This window comes from Nerophis ophidion, linkage group LG20, assembly GCF_033978795.1.
Source record: "Nerophis ophidion isolate RoL-2023_Sa linkage group LG20, RoL_Noph_v1.0, whole genome shotgun sequence".
Lineage (NCBI taxonomy): Eukaryota > Metazoa > Chordata > Actinopteri > Syngnathiformes > Syngnathidae > Nerophis > Nerophis ophidion.
The window spans coordinates 15,256,079-15,275,855 of record NC_084630.1 but is presented as its reverse complement, the minus strand read 5'-3'; the positions used below and the strand labels follow the sequence as shown (position 1 = coordinate 15,275,855).

The window sequence follows — 19,777 nt, the reverse complement described above, 5'->3', positions numbered from 1 at the left end:
GAATACAGTCAGGGGATTTTATTTTTTTCAGAGATACCTGCAAAACAGACTTGTAGGGATGATATAGCCTCTGTGTTTTTCTGACCTAACGTATATTCCGCTCTACCCCGGTAGTGAGCACTGTGTAACGGATAAACTACAGAAACCTCACACATACACACTGGCCCCCAGACACATGTGGCCCCCGAGTCAAAATAAATGTCCAGGTCTGGTTCAGTGTGGTTTGTCTGGTTTAGTAGCTTTGGCCCTAAAAATATAAACTTTAAAACAGCAAATTACCATTTTAGAAGGTGAGAAAACCCACCAAAAATTATTTACATGATTTCCTGACTGTGCATTGAAATGCAAACAATATGTTTGGTGTCTGAGCAGGTATAAGGACAAAGACCATGATGCAACAATGACGGTCTTGGACATTGGCATGTTGACTGGTTTCACTTTCAACACCAAAGACCTGGAGTCTGTAAGAGCCCTCAACCACACACACACATACATACGCTCATGCCTTACATTGTTCATAGTTTCAAGAACATGTCTAATGGTGTCTTGTGTTTCTATAGTTGTCCACGGGACATGCCCGCAACGTTGCAAAATATGACGTGAACTCACCCCTGTCAAAGACAAGCTCGCTCATCATCTACCTGGACAAAGTGAGATATCTCTTCACCTTACTGACATCTCCAATTTGTCCTTTTCATCACCTGCCACTAAGAGCTGCCTCACTCTTGTGTCACATTATGTGTGCAGGTTTCTCACACCCGTATGGAGGAAATTAGCTTCAGGGTCCACAAGGACTTCATAGTCGGCGTCTTACAACCAGCCGCAGTCTCTGTCTACGAATACTACGACCGTAAGTCATTAGACACATACAGGACTGTCTCAGAAAATTAGAATATTGTGATTAAGTCCTTTATTTTCCGTAATGCAACTAAAAACATGAAAATGCTATACATTCTGGATTCCTTACACATCCACTGAAATATTGCAAGCCTTTTATTGTTTTAATATTGCTGATAATGTCATACAGCTTAAGAAAACTCAAAAATCCTGTTTAAAAAAAACTGAATATTTCCTCAGACCAAGTAAAAAAAAATTTTTTATAACAGCAAATCAAAATCAAAGATTTGAAAATGTCAATTAATGCACTCAGTACTTGGTTGGGAATCCTTTTGCACGGATTACTGCATCAATGCGGCGTGGCATGGAGGCAATCGGCCTGTGGCATTGCTGAGGTGTTATGGATGCCCAGGATGATTCAATAGCGGCCTTCAGCACATTTGCATTACTGGGTCTGGTGTCTTTCAGCTTCTTCTTCACAATACCCCTACAAATTCTCTATGGGGTTTAGGTCAGGAGAGTTGGCAGGCCAATCGAGGACAGTAATGCCATGGTCAGTACACCAGTTACTGGTGGTTTTGGCACTGTGAGCAGGTGCCAGATCATGCTGGAAAATTAAATCATCATCTCCATAGAGCTTTACAACAGATGGAAGCATTTACACAGCTGCATTGACTCTGGACTTGATGAAACACAGTGGACCAAAACCACCAGCTGACATGGCTCCCCAAACCATTGCTGACTGAAGGAACTTCCGTTGTCTAGAGTTCAGGAGTGGCTTGACCATGGGAATACGGCTATTGAAGCTGTATCTGTTGAAAAGCTCTATGGAGATGATGATTTAATTTTCATACTTTATTACAATATTCAAATTTTCTGAGACAGTCCTGTATACCGCATCAAGACATTTCTACTAATGGGCCTGATCTACTAAAAGTTGATGTGTATTAAAAAACGTGCAAACTTGATAGTGCACGCCAAGCTGATCTACTGAACTTGTGCATAGAAGATTGCTTCTCAATCAAAATAGCGAGAAAGTCAATTTAGTGTGTCTTTCTTTATGTATATGCAGACTATATGCTCTATAATAAAATGCCCAGAATAGTAGGAGAAGAAATGCACTGCATTGTGATTAATCAAGGCTGGAACTGTTTTGCAGCCACTGTTTTTCACGTTTAGAATGCTTGTGCAAACTGACACAGTTACGCACAAATGGCTGCGCTTTAGTCTTTCATATTTTTTTTATCTTTGTCGGTTTCATTTGACAAATAATGTACATACAAATGTATATGTGCCAGATTGTAAGCTAATTTCCATCTGTAAAGTTAAAGTACCAATGATTGTCACACACTCTTGGTGTGGCGAAATTATCCTCTGCATTTGACCCATCACTCTTGATCACCCCTTGGGAGGTGAGGGGAGCAGTGGGCAGCAACGGTGCCGCGCCCAGGGAATAATTTTTTGGTGATTCAACCCCCAAATCCAACCCTTGATGCTGAGTGCCAAGCAGGGAGGTAATGAGTCCCATTTATATAGTCTTTGATATGACTCGGCCGGGATTTGAACTCACAACCTACCGATCTCAGAGCGGATACTCTAACCACTAGGCCACTGAGTAGTCCCTGGTCTGGTGGATGGTACGTACAATAAAGTCTGTAAAAAACAAAACATGTCTATAAAAAATGCACAACACCAGCATCAAACGTCATATACAAACCGTACAGCCCAGTAAAATACATAGACTCCGATACAACAAAAGGAAGGTGATCGCTGCAATATGACAGACGATGGAGAGAAAGAATCTTCCACGATTGTGTCGACATATTTCTGTACAGAATTAAAAAAAAAATAGACATATCGTGTGTCCAGCAGTCCATGTTTTAAACTAATGAATACCTTAAGGGCTAATTTGGAGACTGGCAATTTTTTAATGATGTTTAGTTTTTTTTTATAAAAGAAATATATTATTACCTTCTCTCATATTTTGAAAATTTGTTTTTGCAACATCTGGATAATTCCAGTTATTAAGTTAAAGTTAGAGTACCCATGATCGTCACACACACACTAAGTGTGGCGAAATTATTCTCTGCATTTGACCTATTACCCTTCATCACCCCGGGGGAGGTGATGGGGAGCAGTGAGCGGCAGCAGTGGCCGCGCCCGGGAATAATTTTTGGTGATTTAACCGCCAATTCCAAATTCTCGATGCTGAGTGTCAAGCAGGGAGATAATGGGTACCATTTTTATAGTGTTTGGTATGACTCGGCCGGGGTTTGAACTCACGACCTACCTACTCTAACCATGTCTGTGTTGTACCTGTGCATCATTAGCCTGCTAAGTAAAAAAAATAAGTTATCTTGTCAGAAAAGGTGGCACAGATTATAGTACCGGATGTGCAGGAAATGGAGACAGCTGTGTACTACACCAAACATTCTTCATTTTAATAGGGCGATGTGTACCACTTTTGCACTTGTTATCCATTGTGCACGCAGTCATTGTAGGTAACCTGCAACACACTCACATATTTTTACACGCCATTTTATGTTTCGCACTCGATATCTAGCACTCATTATTTGGATCTTAGTAGATCAGGCCCTTACTGTTCCCTCTCATCTGTAATAGATTTAGAGTTTGGTGTAGAAGAACACCACTAAACTCTCAGAACTTTGTCTGTCGGAGTAATTCATGGATAATCAGACTAGAAAAAAATTGCTGTGTATTTCAGTAAAACCAACACAATTTGTTTGTCTTATTGTAGAGACCCAGTGTGTGAAATTCTACCATCCGGAGAGGAAAGGTGGTCAGCTGCTAAAGTTGTGCAGAAATGATGAATGCACATGTGCTGAAGGTAAGCTACGGTTGACTGTGACTGATTTGTTTAAAGGGAACTTATAATGCAAAACCAACTTTTCTTACTTATTGGTACCAGTTTTTGTGTATTTGTGATCTGCATAAGTCCCGAAAATTTGAAATCAAACGGAGATATTTATAAAACAATCTTGCCTTCCATCATACTTCCTCCAAACGAACCATTTGGAATTTGTACAACTTGTGACATCAGCGGAAATCTCCATATATGGTAGAGGTTTACCCGAAGAGCTTTGCACGGGTTTTCCATTGCAGCCCAACATTGTAGTCAACTCCCTTCTGTTCTCTATCCTCTTGTTATGGGGCAGACTGGCTCGTACGTGCACATGCATCCTCTTTTGTTGCCATTTCTATTAAAAAGTAGCTATATAGTATAGTTTTAACTTATATTAATCAGTAGACACAATATAGAAGTGCTAAAAATTACAACGTGGCTGTTGGTGTGAAGACACAGTCGGAGTGGAGGCACGTTATTAAGACTGCTCACAAAACGGGGCATCCTGAAAAGATGATCAGAAGGCGGTTTGAAAATGGTCTGTAAAGCAAAACAAACAAATGAGTAGCATATACTTTATTTGCGCGAGGATGAAAGATTTGTGGATCAGGAAAGTTAGAGTGAAGCATTAAAAAAATAAATAAATAAATAAAAAGGCGACGGCTCCAGGCGATGGCAGTGTGAGCGATTCAGATGTTATTAGACACATTTACTGTACTAGGATAATTCTGGAAAATCCCTTATCTGCTTATTGTGTTAATAGTGTTTTATTGAGATTATAAAGTCATACCTAAAAGTCGGAGGGCTGCGGTGAACGCCAGTGTCTCTGAGAAAAGTCAATGGAGGAGCCAGGATCACAGCTGCCTTTTTGACAGCTACAGGAGGAGGTCGCATAACCCACTGAAGTCTCCGGTAGGAGCCGACTTAATATCACAATTTTCCCATCCAAAAACCTGCTGGTTGACATAGAGAAACATGTTCGCTTGACCGCTCTGTGTTAAAGCTTCACAACAAACAAAGAAACACCGGCTGTGTCTCGGTGCTAAAGGCAGCTGCAATCCACCGCTTTCCACCAACAGCATTATTCTTTATAGCCTCCATTATTAATTGAACAAATTGCAAAAGATTCACAGATGTCCAAATTACTGTGTAAATATGCGATAAAAAGAGACGACTTTTAGCTGTGAGTGGTGCTGGGCTAATATGTCCGCTACAAACATGGTGGATAGCACAGAAAGGTATAGCATAGTAGCTCGGATTCAGACTCGGATTTCAGCGGCGCAAGCGATTCAACAGATTACGCATGTATTGAAACAGATGGTTGGAGTGTGGAGGCAGGTACCGCAAACAAAACTAAAAAAGAAACAGAAGCTTTTGAGCCATATCACGACAGACAGCGGCAAGGGAGGAAGCGCGGACGAATTTGGCGATCGCCTTCTAACCAACGATTGGTATGTGTTTGTTTGGCATTAAATGTGGGTGGAGGGAAAGGCTGGATGCAAATATAGCTGCAAATGAGGCATAATGATGCAATATGTACATACAGCTAGCCTAAATAGGATGATAGCATCGATTAGCTTGCAGTCAAGCCGTGACCAAATATGTCTGATTAGCACTCCACATAAGTCAATAACATCAACAAAACTCACCTTTGTGATATCGTTGACTTTATCGTTGGAAATGTATCTGCTTTGAGTGTCGCAGGATATCCACACTTTTTTGCCATCTCTGTCCTAGCATAGCTGTCGTCGGTACAGTGTGCAGAACAAACAAGGGACTTTCGCATCTTTTGGCCACTGTTGCAACTTGAATCCGTCTCTGTTCGTGTTGTTACACCCTCCGACAACACACCGACGAGGCATGATGTCTCCTAGGTACCGGAAATCAGTCGAAAAAACGGAAAATAACAGAGCTGATTTGACTTGGTGTGTGTAATGTGTTTGAGAAAATGGCAGGTTGCTTCACAATGTGACATCACGGGTGAAAGGTCATCGCTCCGACAGGCGAACAATTGAAAGGCGTTTAAATCGCCAAATTCACCCTTTTAGAGTTCGGAAATCGGTTAAAAAAAACATATGGTCTTTTTTCTGCAACGTCAAGGTATATATTGACGCTTACATAGGTCTGGTGATAGTATTCCCCTTTAATACTGTGATAAACTATTTATGATTTTAAGGTCTTTACTGTTTTTATTTAACAATTGCTTGCCTTAGTTTTTATCATATTTTTTTACAGTGTGGCCCAAAAAAAATCCCAAAATATATTTTCTAACAGAAACACCAGAATATCTTTAGCACATTTTAATCCTATGTTCTCTCCTCAACTAGAGAACTGCAGTCTTCAGAAGAAAGGCCAAATCAGCAACGACTTGCGCACGGAGAAGTCTTGTGAGAGTACACCGACGAGCAAGATAGACTTTGGTAAGTGTAAATACTGACCTGGTGTGACATCCACACCTGGTAATGCGTTAATATCTTTGGGGTTTTTTGTGTGTGTGTGTGTGTGTTTTTTTCACTTTAATGTATATGTACTAATCAGTGTCTATACAGGTTGATCATTAAAGGCCTACTGAAATGAGATTTTCTTATTCAAACGGTGATAGCAGGTCCATACTTGATCATTTCGCAATTTTTCCATATTTTTGCTGAAAGGATTTAGTAGAGAACATCGATGATAAAGTTCGCAACTTTTGGTCGCCAATAAAAAAGCCTTGCCTGTACCGGAAGTAGCAGACGATGTGCGCGTCACGTCACGGGTTGTGGAGCTCCTCACATCCTCCCATTGTTTATAATCATAGCCACCAGCAGCAGGTGCAATTCGGACCGAGAAAGCGACAAGTTCCCCATTAATTTGAGCGAGGATGAAAGATTTGTGGATGAGGAAAGTTAGAGTGAAGCATTAAAAAAAAATAAAATAAAAAGGCGACGGCTCCAGGCGATGGCAGTGTGAGCGAATCAGATGTTATTAGACACATTTACTGTACTAGGATAATTCTGGAAAATCCCTTATCTGCTTATTGTGTTAATAGTGTTTTATTGAGATTATAAAGTCATACCTGAAAGTCGGAGGGCTGCGGTGAACGCCAGTGTTTCTGAGAAAAGCCAATGGAGGAGCCAGGATCACAGCTGCCTTTTTGACAGCTACAGGAGGAGGTCGCATAACCCACTGAAGTCTCCGGTAGGAGCCGACTTAATATCACAATTTTCCCATCCAAAAACCTGCTGGTTGACATAGAGAAACATGTTCGCTTGACCGCTCTGTGTTAAAGCTTCACAACAAACAAAGAAACACCGGCTGTGTCTCGGTGCTAAAGGCAGCTGCAATCCACCGCTTTCCACCAACAGCATTATTCTTTATAGCCTCCATTATTAATTGAACAAATTGCAAATGTCCAAAATACTGTGTAAATATGCGATAAAAAGAGACGACTTTTAGCTGTGAGTGGTGCTGGGCTAATATGTCCGCTACAACCCGAGACGTCACAAACACGCGTCGTCATTCCGCGACGTTTTCAACAAGAAACTCCGCGGGAAATTAAAAATTGTAATTTAGTAAACTAAAAAGGCCGTATTGGCATGTGTTGCAATGTTAATATTTCATCATTGATGTATAAACTATCAGACTGCGTGGTCTGTAGTAGTGGGTTTCAGTAGGCCTTTAAGATGATAACAAAAAAGGGAGTAATTCACTATCACAAAAATGTTACCAAATACTTTTTGATCTCATTTATTTGCTCTGAGAAAATAAATACAACATTTTGAATTTTTTTACTGTCCTGTACTTATATGTGAAGCAGCACTATGCATCGAGAATACATACTTTGTGTGATCACCTCTGTTTCGTCTGAAAGTCCAATTTCAAGAGATAAGTTAGATTGGATGTAGATAGATAGATAGTACTTTATTGATTCCTTCAGGAGAGTTCCTTCAGGAAAATTAAAATGTAATTAAAATGTATGACCCTACTAGGGTTGTAGGGTACTCCAGTATTAGTATAGTACCTCGATACTATTGAATCATATTCGGTACTATACCGCCTCTGAAAAGTACCGGTCCCTCCCCGTTACAAGTATCATCCCTATAGGACGAGGAATAGCTAAACATGCTTCACTACACAGCGTAGCTCACCCTAACCAGATGCGGCTCTTTTGATGATTGCATCTGACTCTCAGATAAATCCTAGCTGACATTTTTATTAACAGGATAAGTAATTAATAATTCCGCTGGTAATCACAGTGTTAAAAATAAAATTCAAATTATAAAACATTCTCATGCATTTTAATCCAACCATCCGTTTTCTATCATACCTGTTCAAGATGTCGCATTAATTGTAAGAAGTATTATATATTTATTATTGGTTAGCTTTAGAATAACAATGTTATTAAAAAGGATAAGAGATGTATTATACTCTAAAAATGTTGGTCTTAAAAATACACGCATTTAGTTGTATTCAGCGTTAAAAAATATTAAAAGGCTCTCACGGAAATACATTTTGAAATATTTGGCTTTCATGGCTCTTTCAGCCAAAAAAGTTCCCGACCCCTGGGTTAGAGTGTCCGCCCTGAGATCGCTAAGTTGTGAGTTCAAACCCCGGCCGAGTCATACCAAAGACTATAAAAATGGGACCCATTACCTCCTTGCTTGGCACTCAACATCAAGGGTTGGAATTGGGGTTTAAATCATCAAAAAAATATTCCCAGGCGTGGCCACCGTTGCTGCCCACTGCTCCCCTCACCTCCCAGGGGGTGATGGTGGGTGATGCGTCAAATGCAGAGAACAATTTTGCCACACCGAGTGTGTCATCATTGGTGCTTTAACTTATGCATTTTCATGCGTATTAGATTTTAGCAGTTTGAAGGCAAGAGTGATGAGAGGCTAACATGTGACTCGTCTGTCCTCAGTTTACAAGGTGAGAATTGAAGGATTTGCCGACCTCGGGTCAACTGACATGTACACGGTGCGGGTGGAGCTTGTCATCAAAGAAGGTGAGATTTTGATTTCCTCTTTTGGACTGTTTCCTTGGAGTCTGCTTTGAAAAAGTGGTCACATAAAACAATTCATGCTTTTCTTCCCTCTCCCGTGATCCCATTACAGGAAGTACCGATATGGGCGCTCAGGGCCAACTGCGGACGTTCCTCAGTTATCAACACTGCAGGGAAGCTCTGGACCTAAAAACCGACAAGACCTATTTAATCATGGGCACTTCCACGGATATTTACAGAGATGAAGAGAGGCAAACGTAAGTCTGTGTTTTCTTATGAACAGAATGTGCATGCCCTTGGTTGTCCCCTTTAGAATCGTATGTTGTTGTTTTTTTGGCCTTATGGTCTACAGCAGAGGCTCTAATGATGCTTACACTGTAGTGAACAGATCAATGGAAGACGTCTTTAATGACACTTTTTGAAGCTGAGCACCCAATTGGTTGAGTGTGTCATATAACAAGTAGGACCCGCCTCTATCGCTGCTGTACCAATCACGAGGCTCTGTCAGGTTCTCTGTGATTGGCCGAGAACCTGTTATTTAGCAGCTGGTTTTGTCAGGACTTGGAATAAGGAGTGGATCCAGATGCAGAGATGAAGTTCTAATAAAGCTTTTATTTTGAAACAACTTTTAACCTCCGGTGCCAGAGTATTACGCACTTAATGATTAACAAAAAAAACGCGGAAATAATTCCGGAAAAAGATCAACCAAAAATCACTCCAAAGAATAGGAGGAAAAAACTAACAAAAGGACGAACTACAATTAAAGTCGTATCTACTATAAAAATAATACGAAGCGCTCCAACAGGAGGAAGAACAAAAAAAGCTATAAATAAATACTTGATAAAGATAAACAAAAAAAAATCACTCAATCTTTGAGGAAGAAAAGGAATTTAGAAAAACACAAAAACTCACCAATTAGGTTGGACGAAGGCTAGAATAACAAAGGATGCTCTAATGAGGAAAAAAGTAAAAATCTAAATTACAGCAAGAGATTTCTTGATCCAAGGAAGTAAACGAGGAAATAAGCAAGGCAAGTATACTAACATGGACATGGGCATGGACGCTGGATTGACACGAAAGCACGAGACGATCTGGCACAGGACAAGGGGAGGCATGAGCTTAAATAGAACATGATGGAGATAGGCGCCAGCGCCCCCCGCGACTCCAAAAGGGAATAAGCGGTAGAAAATGGATGGATGGATGGTAATGGGAAACAGGTGGAAACAATCAAGGGTCGGGGATGATGTCAGACTGGTGACACAAAAGAAAGGGCCCATGATCTGAAACAAGAGGAGTTTCTTTTCAAAATAAAATATGCAAATCACAAGACAGAAAAAAACCAAGAAAAGACTTCCCTCACCGCGGTGTGACAGGTTTTTGTTTAAGCAGAGCGGAGATAAGACTACCCTTCCACCTCAGAAACAACAGTTTAGCAGGGTACTTGATGGTCAACTTGACAGTCACAGCTACGACCATTTGCCGTGTTGTCAGCATTCTGTGTTGTTAGACTTGCGTGTCCCATGTTGTCATTCCACATCAAATGCAAATCAACAGAGTTAATTTCCACTTAGCTTTGCCCAGACAGCTGCTGATAGCTGATAGCAGTCTTGTTTCCATTAAAGGGCGCCCTGAGTCACATCAATCAATCAATCAGTCAATCAATCAATCAAAGTGTATTTATATAGCCCTTAATCACAAGTGTCTCAAAGGGCTGCACAAGCCACAACGACATCCTCGGCTCAGATCCCACATCAGGGCAAGGAAAAACTCAACCTAATGGGATACAATGACAAAACTTGGAGGGGACCGTAGATGTGGGGTACCTCCGCCCCCTGGGCAACCGGTGCAATGGACGTCGAGTGGATCTACTTAATAGTGTGAGAGTCCAGTCCATAGTGGGGCCAGCAGGAGTTCATCTTGAGTGGAGACAAGTCAGCAGCGCAGAGACGTCTCCAACTGATGCACAGATGAGTGGTCCACCCCGGGTCCTGACTTTGAACAGCTAGCACAACATCTGTGGTAACCTAAAAACCCCTCCATGCAGGAGAGGGGGGCAGAGCAGAAATAAGACAGCAGATCAACTGGTCTGAAACGAGTGTCTATTTAAAGGCTAGCGTATACAAATGAGTTTTAAGATGGTACTTAAATGCTTCTACTGAGGTAGCATCTCTAACTGTTACCGGAAGGGGATTACAGAGTACTGGAGACCGAATAGAAAACGTTCTATAGCCCGCAGACTGTTTTTGGGCTCTGGGAGTCACTAATAAGCCGAAGTTCTTAGAACGCAGATTCCTTGCCGGGACATATGGTGCAGTACAATCAGCAAGATAGGATGAAGCTAGTATTTTATACGTAAGTAGTAAAACCTTAAAGTCACATCTTAAGTGCACAGGAAACCAGTGCAGGTGAGCCAGTAAAGGCGTAATGTGATCAAACTTTCTTGTTCTTGTCAAAAGTCTAGCCGTCGCATTTTGTACCAACTGTAATCTTTTAATGCTAGACATGGGGAGACCCTAAAATAATACGTTACAGTAATCGAGATGAGATGTAACGAACGCATGGATAATGATCAATGGTGGACCAAATGGAATGAATTTTAGCAATATTATGTAGATGAAACAAGGCTGCTTTAGTAACACTCTTAATGTGTGACTCAAACAAGAGAGTTGGGTCGAAGATAATACCCAGGTTCTTTACCGAGTTGCCTTGTGTAATTGTTTGCTCGTCAAATGTTTAGGTGGTATTGTTAAATAGGTGTCAGTGTCTAGCAGGACCGAGATCAGCATTTTCGTTTTCTTAGCGTTGAGTTGCAAAAAGTTAGCGGACATCAAGTCCTGGTCCGTCTCGAGTCTCGTCTTTTGACATTGCTTAAGTCTCACCAATGTGGAGATGTCTTATTGATGAGGCAATAGTTGAAGATGACGTCCATCAAAAAGTTTTCCTGCCGAAAGATTGTCGCGATAAAGATATTGCAGCACAAAGAATAGCCGCCTCTTGATGTTAGCGGTGTTCACCCTTAACTTGGATGAGGGAGAACATTATTATCGATTGCCAAAACGTAATAGAAAACATTGCACTGTAATACATACAGGTGAAAATAAAAATATAGACTACCATGCAAAGGTTAGTTCAGGGGTCACCAACCCCGTAAGGACCAGGTGAGTAGCCCGTTGGCCTGTTCTAAAAATAGCTCAAATAGCAGCACTTACCAGTGAGCTGCCTCTATTTTTTTTATTGTATTTATTTACTAGCAAGTTGGTCTCGCTTTGCTCGACATTTTTAATTCTAAGAAAGACACAACTCAAATAGAATTTGAAAATCCAAGAAAATATTTTAAAGACTTGGTCTTCACTCGTTTAAATAAATTCATTTATTTTTTTATAACTTTCAGAAAGACAATTTTAGAGAAAAAATACAACCTTAAAAATGATTTTAGGATTTGTAAACACATATACCTTTTTACCTTTTAAATTCCTTCCTCCCCTTTCCTGACAATTTAAATCAATGTTCAAGTAAATTCATTTTTTTTATTGTAAAGAATAATAAATACATTTTAATTTGATTCTTCACTTTAGCTTCTGTATTTTCGACGAAGAATATTTGTGAAATATTTCTTCAGACTTATTATGATTAAAATTCCCAAAAATTATTCTGGAAAATCTAGAAAATCTTTAGAATCAAATTTTAATCTTATTTCAAAGTATTTTGAATTTCTTTTAAAATTTTTGTTCTGGAAAATCTAGAAGAAATAACGATTTGTCTTTGTTAGAAATATAGCTTGGTCCAATTTGTTATATCTTCTAACAAAATGCAAATTGGATAGTCATCAAAATTCTAAAATTAATCTTAATCAGGAAAAATTACTAATGATGTTCCATAAATTATTTTTTTAAATTTTTCAAAAAGATTCGAATTAGCTAGTTTTTCTCTTCTTTTTTCGGTATAATTTTGAATTTTAAAGAGTTGAAATTGAAGATAAACTATGTTTCAAAATATAATTTTCCTGTTTTCTCCTCTTTTAAACCGTTCAATCAAGTGTTTTTTTCATCATTTATTCTCTACAAAAAACCATCCCGTAAAAGGAAAAAAAATGTACGACGGAATGACAGACAGAAATACCCATTTATATATATATATATATATATATATATATATATATATATATATATATATATATATATATATATATATATATATATATATATATATATATGGATGGATGGATGGATGGACGGACGGACGGACGGACGGACGGACGGACGGACGGACGGATAGATAGATACATACATAGATATTTCTGGCAATTTTTGGCAATTTTTTCAAATGTGTATCAAACTGGTAGCCCTTCGCATTAATCAGTACCCAAGAAGTAGCTCTTGGTTTCAAAAAGGTTGGTGAACCCTGGGTTAGTTAACAGCAATTAGATTTTGTGAAACTAATATATGATATGGGCTAATAACGTGCAACTCAAGATTTTACAAGACATCAAGATTTTGATGTTCATGGCTTACAGCTTATGAAAACCTCAAATTGAACATTTCAGAACACTTTGGGTTTTCAAAAACTGTAAGCCATTATCATCAAAATTATAACAAATAAAAGTTTTACATACAATGCGGCCTAAAAGTTTGTACACAGCTTCTCATTCAATGCATTTTATTTATTTTCATGACTATTTACATTGTAGATTGTCACTGAAGGCATCAAAGCTATGAATGAACACATGTGGAGTTATGTACTTATCAACTTCAAGCACACCTGTGAAGTGAAAACCTTTTCAGGTGACTTCCTATTGAAGTTTATCGAGAGAATGCCAAGAGTGTGCAAAGCAGTAATCAGAGCAAAGGGTGGCTATTTTGAAGAAACTAGAATATAAAACTTGTTTTCAGTTATTCCAACTTTTTTTGTACATAACTCCACGTGTTTATTCATAGTTTGGATGCCTTCAGTGACAATCTACGATGTAAATAGTCATAAAAATAAAGAAAACACATTGAATGAGGAGAAGGTGTGTCCAAACTTTTGGCCTGTACTGTATCCTGCGATGAGGTGGCGACTTGTCCAGGGTGTACCCTGCCTTCCGCCCGATTGTAGCTGAGATAGGCGCCAGCGCCCCCCGCGAGCCCGAAAGAGAATAAGCAGTAGAAAATGGATGGGATGGATGTATCTCACTTTGTATGTAATGAGTTTCTATCACGTGTTAGTTTTATATTTGAGACTGAATCACTGAAGTGAATGGACTTCTATACAATAGTCACATTTTTAGTTATTCCTGTATAAGACATAAATACAGTAATATTTAACACTTATATAGGATTTGCTTGAATTGTTTCCCCTTAATTCCACGATGAATTGAAGCCGCCGACGACTGCAAGGGTGTCCGCTCCATTTTTCCATCAGTTTGGAGATCATTGCCCTGGAAAGCGTTGCAGATCCCTGGTCTACGACTTATTTTCCTTTCCCTACTTGCTTTTTTCTCCTCAGGTTCCAGTACGTGCTTGGAGAGAGGACCTGGCTGGAGTATTGGCCAACACCTGCAGAGTGCCAAACCATGGAACACAGAGTTGTGTGCTTAGGCATGGAGCAGCTCGTCAAGAAATACGCAAATTTTGGATGTGAGCAATAATCAAAGACATGCCCTGACAATATTTTTTGGGGCATTACTCTCATTATGTACAATTTCCGATGTTTTCAAAAATGTTACACCGTCCTTATTAAAAATGAAACAATTTCTAATTTCATTGCCTCTGTTTTATTTTTTTTTATTTTATGTATTTTTTTTTTTTTGTCCTGTCCAGCTTCTGAGGCAAATCATATAGTTGATGTAGATGCCCATATCAGCTGTACAAATCTACTTTACAAAAGAGAAGTGTAGGATACTTCTCTTGTTGCCTTATTTGCATTTGACTTTATTAAATGTATTTATATTATCATTTGGTGCAGCCGGGGCTGGAGCAGGAGGGGATAGAAAGAGGAAAAAAAGGAAGACAGAGGGGGAAATTATAGAGACAAGAAGGGAATTAAACAGAGAGACAAAAACAACAGAAAACACAATAACAACAACAAGGTTTTATTGTGAAAGAAAAAACACAGTCAATGTAACAGATGGTAGGTGATGCCTAGGATGAAAAGGCAATACCGGTATTAACACTAATGAAACACATGGAAAATCCACTCACTGATTTGTAGTAAAGTAATAGTTGTACTTCAGTTTCCACTATTACTAATACAATGTTTATATTATGAAATAATGTAAATCAAATGAATCTGTTCCAGACACCCAAAAATATTAACACTAATCACATTTAAAGAGAATAATCTTATATTTTTATTTGCAAGATACATAGGAAGGTTGAATGAAATGGATTCGATAGTGTTTCTCACATTCTGAAAGTGCTGGCACTCACAACTTTCTTTCACCCCATAGTGGATTATTTTGCAGGTTTACTCAATGAAAAAAAGCACGCAGACTGAGTCATAAATGTGTGAGATTCTTTGTTAGGGTACTAGATGCCACAGAATGACTAGCTTGTTCTGGAACTATATACAAAAAGTGGGACAGTGGAGGGGGGCGTGGCCTCCGGGCCTGCAGCAAAGCGGGGTGTGCCAGAACAGGCCTCGAAGTCTGCGACAGGTGCGTAGATTGCTCAGGTGGGCCTTATTATCAAATCACCTGTCGCTCTGTTTAAGCAGCAGCCGGGGAGAAGAGGTTGTTGTAGCTGGAGTGAGAGCGAGCCTGTTAAAGCCAAAAAAGACAATTGCAGGAAAGTAACAGACAGCCTTTAATTAAAAAATAAAATTGTATTGCACCATGAAACGGGCTAGGAGGAAAATGGTTGTTGCTCTGGAAGACCCACTGAAAGGCGTACTTGCATTCCCCTCCGAACTTCTTCCAGTTGAAGGGGATCTTGCAGGGCTGCGTCTTGATGGTCCGCTTGAAGTCGGTGCTGGTGCGCATCCCCTCGCAGATATTGAAGAGTGCAGGGCCAAGAACCGAACCCTGGGGAACTCCACATGTTATCTTAACATAGTCCGAGGTCAAATTGTTATGGGAGACGCACTGCATCCTGTCAGTAAGATTAGAGTTAAACCAAGACAGGGCTAAGTCTGACATACCAATACGTGTTTTGATACGCTCTAATAAAATATTAAGAACGACGGTATCGAAAGCAGCGCTAAGATCAAGAAGCAGCAACATGGATGATGCATTATAGGTATATAGAGTATTGTTGGAGGGTTTTGTAGGTAGAATAGAGAGCCCTCATCGACAGACTATTAATGTATTTACAAACCCCGTTTCCATATGAGTTGGGAAATTGTGTTACATGTAAATATAAACGGAATACAATGATTTGCAAATCCTTTTCAACCCATATTCAGTTGAATGCACTACTAAGACAAGATATTTGATGTTCAAACTCATAAACTTTTTTTTTTTTGCAAATAATTAACTTAGAATTTCATGGCTGCAACACGTGCCAAAGTAGTTGGGAAAGGGCATGTTCACCACTGTGTTACATCACATTTTCTTTCAACAACACTCAATAAACGTTTGGGAACTGAGGAAACTAATTGTTGAAGCTTTGAAAGTGGAATTCTTTACCATTCTTGCTTGTTGTACAGATTAAGTTGTTCAACAGTCCGGGGTCTTGTTGTCGTATTTTACGCTTCATAATGCGCCACACATTTTCGAGGGGAGACATGTCTGGACTGCAGGCGGGCCAGGAAAGTACCCGCACTCTTTTACTACGAAGCCACGCTTTTGTGACATGTGGCTTGGCATTGTTTTGCTGAAATAAGCAGGGGCGTCCGTGATAACGTTGCTTGGATGACAACATATGTTGCTCCAAAACCTGTATGGACCATTCAGCATTAATGGTGCCTTCACAGATGTGTAAGTTACCCATGCCTTGGGCACTAATACACCCCCATACCATCACAGATGCTGGCTTTTGAACTTTGCGCCTATAACAATCTGAATGGTTATTTTCCTCTTTGTTCCGGAGGACACCACGTCCACAGTTTCCAAATATAATTTGAAATGTGGACTCGTCAGACCACAGAACACTTTACCACTTTGCATCAGTCCATCATAGATGATCTCTAGCCCAGCCAAGCCGACGGCGTTTCCCGGTATTGTTGATAAATGAGTTTTGCTTTGCATAGTAAAGTTTTAACTTGCACTTACAGATGTAGTGACCAACTGTAGTTACTGACAGTGGTTTTCTGAAGCTTTCCTGAGCCCATGTGGTGATATCCTTTACACACTGTTGTCAGTTTTTGATGCATTACCGCCTGAGGGCTCAAAGGTCCGTAATATCATCGCTTACGTGCAGTGTTTTCTCCAGATTCTCTGAAACTTCTGATGATTTTACGGACCGTAGATGGTAAAATCCCTAAATTCCTTGCAATAGCTCGTTGAGAAATGTTGTTCTAAAACTGTTTGACGATTTGCTTACAAAGTGGTGACCTTCGCCCCGTCCTTGTTTGTGAATTACTGAGCATTTCATGGAAGCTGCTTTTATACCCAATCATGGCACCCACCTGTTCCCAATTAGCCTGCACAACTGTGGGATGTTCCAAATAAGTGTTTGATGAGCATTCCTCAACTTTATTAGTATGTATTTCCACCTTTCCTAACTTCTTTGTCACGTGTTGCTGGCATAAAATTCTAAAGTTAATGATTATTTGCAAACAAAAAAAAGGTTTATCAGTTTGATCATCAAATATGTTGTCTTTGCTGCATATTCAACTGAATATGGGTTGAAAATGATTTGCAAAGCTTTGTATTCCGTTTATATTTACATCTAACACCATTTCCCAACTCTTATGGAAACGGGGTTTGTATTTGTTTATGACTCAGAATGCATAAAAAAATGAAAACACATGTCTTCATGTCCTATATAAGGATTGTGAATGATAGACAGCACATGTCTTTCTATTGTTTGCATGTTTCCAGTATGACTGATCTGATACTGTGGTCAGAGTGCAGAAGTCAATCTACGGAAATTACTGAAGACGTTTGGAGCAAAATATTCATAATGGCTGACTGAATATGTGGCATTTTGTTATGTTTAGATGGTATTTTCACATACCTTGCCAATTGTAGATACAATCTGATATGGTTTAATGCAGGGGTGCCCATTACGTCGATCGCGAGCTACCAATCGACCGCGGGGGGTGTGTCAGTCGATCTCCAGCCAGGCTTTTAGAAAAAATAGACCTAAAAATTAGTGATCATCAATCTTCACCAAGACGTCACTTAAATGACATTCACGGTACCGGAGGGTCTTGTGAGATGACGCTGGCTGCTGCAAGATCATTATTATGAAAATATGACCGAGAGGAAGGCGAGAAACACTTTTTATTTCAACAGACTCTCGCGCCGTACTTTCCGTCAAAACTCTAAAGGCCGACTGCACATTTCCTATCTTCACAATAAAAGCCCTGCTTCATGCTGCCTGCGCTAACTAAATACAGAGTCTCGGACAACTGGCGTGCACAAGCGATCCCTCAGAAAGCTGGCGTGCACATCACTTGTCCACGCCAGCTTTCTGAGACTCTTATTTTGTTAGCGCAGGCAGCATGAAGCAGGGCTTTTATTGTGAAGATAGGAAATGTGCAGTCGGCCTTTAGAGTTTTGACGGGAGGGACGGCGCGAAAGTCTGTTGAAATAAAAAGTGTTTCTCGCCTTCCTCTCTGTCATTTTTTCATAATAATGAACTGGCAGCAGCCAGCGTCATCTCACAAGACCCTCGGGTGCCGTGAATGTCAATCAAGCAAGCTACGGAATTTGCCGCCAATGTTTTTCTTGTAAAGTGTATGGAAGCTGGATGAATTAGATGCCAAAAACCAACCACTTTCATGTGGTATTGTACAGAAAGGACAACTTTTTTTCTCCTCCATTTGAAAATGTGGGCGTTATCATCATTACTGTCTGATTCCAATCAACGCAAGTCATCAGAATCAGGTAATACACCAACTTATATTCTTGTCTTTGTGAAAGAAAGACATCTATATGTGTTACACATGCTTGTATTATCATTAAACACATTTAACTTGTTTACAAAATGTCTGTTTCATAAATAAATAAATATAAATGATATATATAAATGAGGTAGATCCCCTCGAGTTGGTCAATTGAAAAGTAGCTCGCCTGCAGAAAAAGTGTGGGCACCCCTGGTTTAATGGGTACAATAAAACATAATTAAGCATATAAAGTCAACTTGTTTTTCCAGTCTACTGGTACTATAAACGTGGAAGAATAAGAGAGAAGAAAGATAATGATGATAATAATAATAATAATAATAACATATTATTTTCAGGTCTCCCCATGTCTAACATTAAAAGATTACAGTTGGTACAAAATGCAGCTGCTAGACTTTTGACAAAAATCATAAAGTTGGATCACATTACGCCTATACTGGCTCACCTGCACTGGCTTCCTGTGCACTTAAGATACGACTTTAAAGTTTTACTACTTACGTATAAAATACTACACGGTCTAGCTCCATCTTATTTTGCTGATTGTTTTGTACCATATGTCCCGGCAAGAAATCTAGCTGTGTTCAAAGAACTTTGCCTTATTAGTGATTCCCAGAGCTTACTCTGGAATGCCCTCCCGGTAACAGTTAGAGATGCTATATCTCAGTAGAAACATTGCAGTCTCATCTTAAAACTCATTTGTATACTCTAGCCTTTTAGACCAGTTGATCTGCCACCTCTTTTCTCTTGAGATTATTAAATAAACTCAAGAGTCTAATACTCTATTGGGTGACTTCATGGGCAAAATTAGTCAGCCAATATGGATACACAACATTTCAACATGAATGGCACTAAACAAATTAACCACTGCAATAAATGGTTGCATTTATTTTATATATGAAAAGCGCTGTATAAAAAAACATTGATTGATTGATTGATTGATTGATTGATTGATTGATTGATTGATTGAACCATAAGGCATTAGAGGGTTGGGATTGACCTGGGTTAAAAGCTATTTGACCACTGGCTGCAGTGCCCTCTGCTGGTTGTTCAGGGGAGTGTGTCGGTCACATTTATTTGTGCATTGATTGATTGATTGATTGATTGACTGA

At 39.6% G+C, this 19,777-nt stretch overlaps 1 protein-coding gene across 1 annotated transcript in view; it reads left to right on the top strand.

The window, feature by feature from the left end:
* The window catches only part of LOC133538784 (complement C3-like), a 76,933-nt gene extending 62,516 nt beyond the window's left edge, over positions 1–14,417 (top strand). Inside the window, exons 36-43 of the mRNA XM_061880569.1 lie at positions 373–463; positions 561–650; positions 748–850; positions 3,596–3,685; positions 6,028–6,120; positions 8,601–8,684; positions 8,794–8,938; positions 14,166–14,417. Of these exons, the coding sequence (XP_061736553.1) occupies positions 373–463; positions 561–650; positions 748–850; positions 3,596–3,685; positions 6,028–6,120; positions 8,601–8,684; positions 8,794–8,938; positions 14,166–14,307 (838 nt within the window). The 3' untranslated portion in view covers positions 14,308–14,417. The remainder of the gene's footprint in view (positions 1–372; positions 464–560; positions 651–747; positions 851–3,595; positions 3,686–6,027; positions 6,121–8,600; positions 8,685–8,793; positions 8,939–14,165) is intronic.
* The last annotated feature ends 5,360 nt before the right edge of the window (positions 14,418–19,777 follow it).